The 1,914-nt window shown below is 39.3% G+C and overlaps 1 protein-coding gene across 1 annotated transcript; it reads left to right on the top strand.

The window, feature by feature from the left end:
- The first annotated feature begins 337 nt into the window (after positions 1-337).
- LOC122094836 (uncharacterized mitochondrial protein AtMg00810-like) lies at positions 338-857 on the top strand. Its single transcript, XM_042665429.1, has 2 exons — positions 338-744; positions 848-857. Exons 1-2 carry the CDS (start codon positions 338-340, stop codon positions 855-857), a joined length of 417 nt encoding a protein of 138 aa, XP_042521363.1.
- The last annotated feature ends 1,057 nt before the right edge of the window (positions 858-1,914 follow it).

The following is a 1,914-nucleotide window of genomic DNA, read 5'->3' as shown; positions in this document are numbered from 1 at the left end:
TGTGGCCTCGCAGACTGACCCATCGCTCTTCATCTACAAGAAAGGTGATTCCGTGCTTTATGTCTTGGTTTATGTAGATGATATTTTTTTTACAAGAACTACATCTGCTCCAATCACCCAACTGCTCTCTTCTCTGGCTTTGGAGTTCTCAATCAAAGATTTGGGTCCCTTACATTTCTTCTTGGGTATTGAGGCACTGCCCCACTCCAAGGGTCTCCTCCTTACCCAGTCTCGACAAATTGGTGATCTACTGCAATGCACTGGTATGACTGATTGTAAAGGTGTTCTTACACCCATGGCTACCACCGCCAAACCATCTCTTTTAAGGGGTGTAACGATGGCTGATCCCACTCTTTATCGCTCGATTGTTGGCGCTCTCCAATATGTGTCTCTAACTCGACCCGATGTCTCTTTTTCGGTCAATCGTGTCTTTCAGTTTATGCATGCTCCGACCGAGGATGATTGGGCCCTTGTAAAGCGAATTCTCAGATATCTGAAGCAAACACAGTCTCATGGTCTTCTTTTTGGCCGATCCGCTACACCATTCATGCTCCAAGCCTTCTCAGATGCTAATTGGGCTAGAAATGGTGATGATAGGAAATCCACTGGAGGTTATGCTATCTATCTTGGTTCTAACCTAATCCCCTTGTCTTCTCAAAAACAACGAACCATAGCTCGTTCCTCCACTGAATCAAAGTATAAAGCTCTGGCCGATGCTGTTCTAGAGATAGGGGTCCGTGTCAGGTTACAAGTGTGGGAAGGTGTTAGGCACCCATCTCGCCTGGAATTCCCAGTCTTTCTACCAAAAGCTTAGATTTCGAATATTCTCCCCTGACAATTTTAACAGTCTAAGCTAGCACAGAAGTTCTATTATATGAAATAACGCAAACATATATACATAAACTTGCTTGAAAGAATTCCACATGAAATAATAAAATTTAGATAAAATAATGAGAAATGAAATTATCTTACCTACATACACATGCTATGCTCTATGACAGGGAAATCATAATCATTATTTTATGTGAGGAATACATGTAATAACATATAAAATGATGAAACAAACTACATTTAATGGACAAATGCTGAAATTAATACATAAAACTACAATAGTAAATCCTTATTTTATGCAATAAACATGTAAAACAAATATATATAGAAAATGAGACAAATGAAATCACAATATAGTATTCACATGATAATAATCGATGAAAATGGTGATTTTTTTGATAATTTTCCTTGACTCAGAGGCAACGATTTAATTTTATTTTCTCTTTCTTGGAGAAGTTAAAAACTTCCGGCACCTGGGTAAAAAAGTGGACAAGGCTTTTTTGCTAGGGTGTGACTATGGATTCTGGTTTCTGGGAATCTGAATAGGACTTCCATACTATATTTGTAGAATCAGAATCATTTTTGAAAATTTGGGCAAGGGTTTTGCGCCATATTTCTAGGGTTGGAATCAGCTTAGGAATTTTTGGGTAGAGCTTTCGCACCATATTTTTAGGGTTGGAATCAGTTCAAGAATTTTGGGTAGATTTTCGTACCACTTTTATACGGTTGGAATCAGCTCAGGAATTGGGTAGAGCTTCTGTGCCATATTTCTAGGTTTGGAATCAACTCAGGGATCTTGTGCAGAGCTTCCCCGTCGTATTCTAGGCTTGGAATCAGCTCGGGAATTTTAGGCAGAGCTTCTGCGCCGTATATCCAGGGTTGGAATCAGCTCAAGAATTTTAGGCAAAGCTTTCACGTCATATTTCTAGGGTTAGAATTAGCTCGAGAATTTTGGGCAGAGCTTCTGCGCCATATTTCAAGGGTTGGAATCAGCTCAGGAATTTTAGGTAGAGCTCCCGCGCTGTAATAAAAGTATTGAATTAAAACAAAAAGAATTTGAACAGGAGTTCAATACTAACCTGA

This window comes from Macadamia integrifolia, chromosome 12, assembly GCF_013358625.1.
Source record: "Macadamia integrifolia cultivar HAES 741 chromosome 12, SCU_Mint_v3, whole genome shotgun sequence".
Taxonomy (NCBI): Eukaryota; Viridiplantae; Streptophyta; class Magnoliopsida; order Proteales; family Proteaceae; genus Macadamia; species Macadamia integrifolia.
Note: the sequence above shows the minus strand (reverse complement) of the source record. Positions and strands in the feature narration are given on the sequence as shown.

Excerpts from the sequence above, each read along its gene's own strand:
- LOC122094836 (XM_042665429.1), top strand. The coding sequence starts at position 338 with ATGGCTGATCCCACTCTTTATCGCTCGATTGTTGGCGCTCTCCAATAT.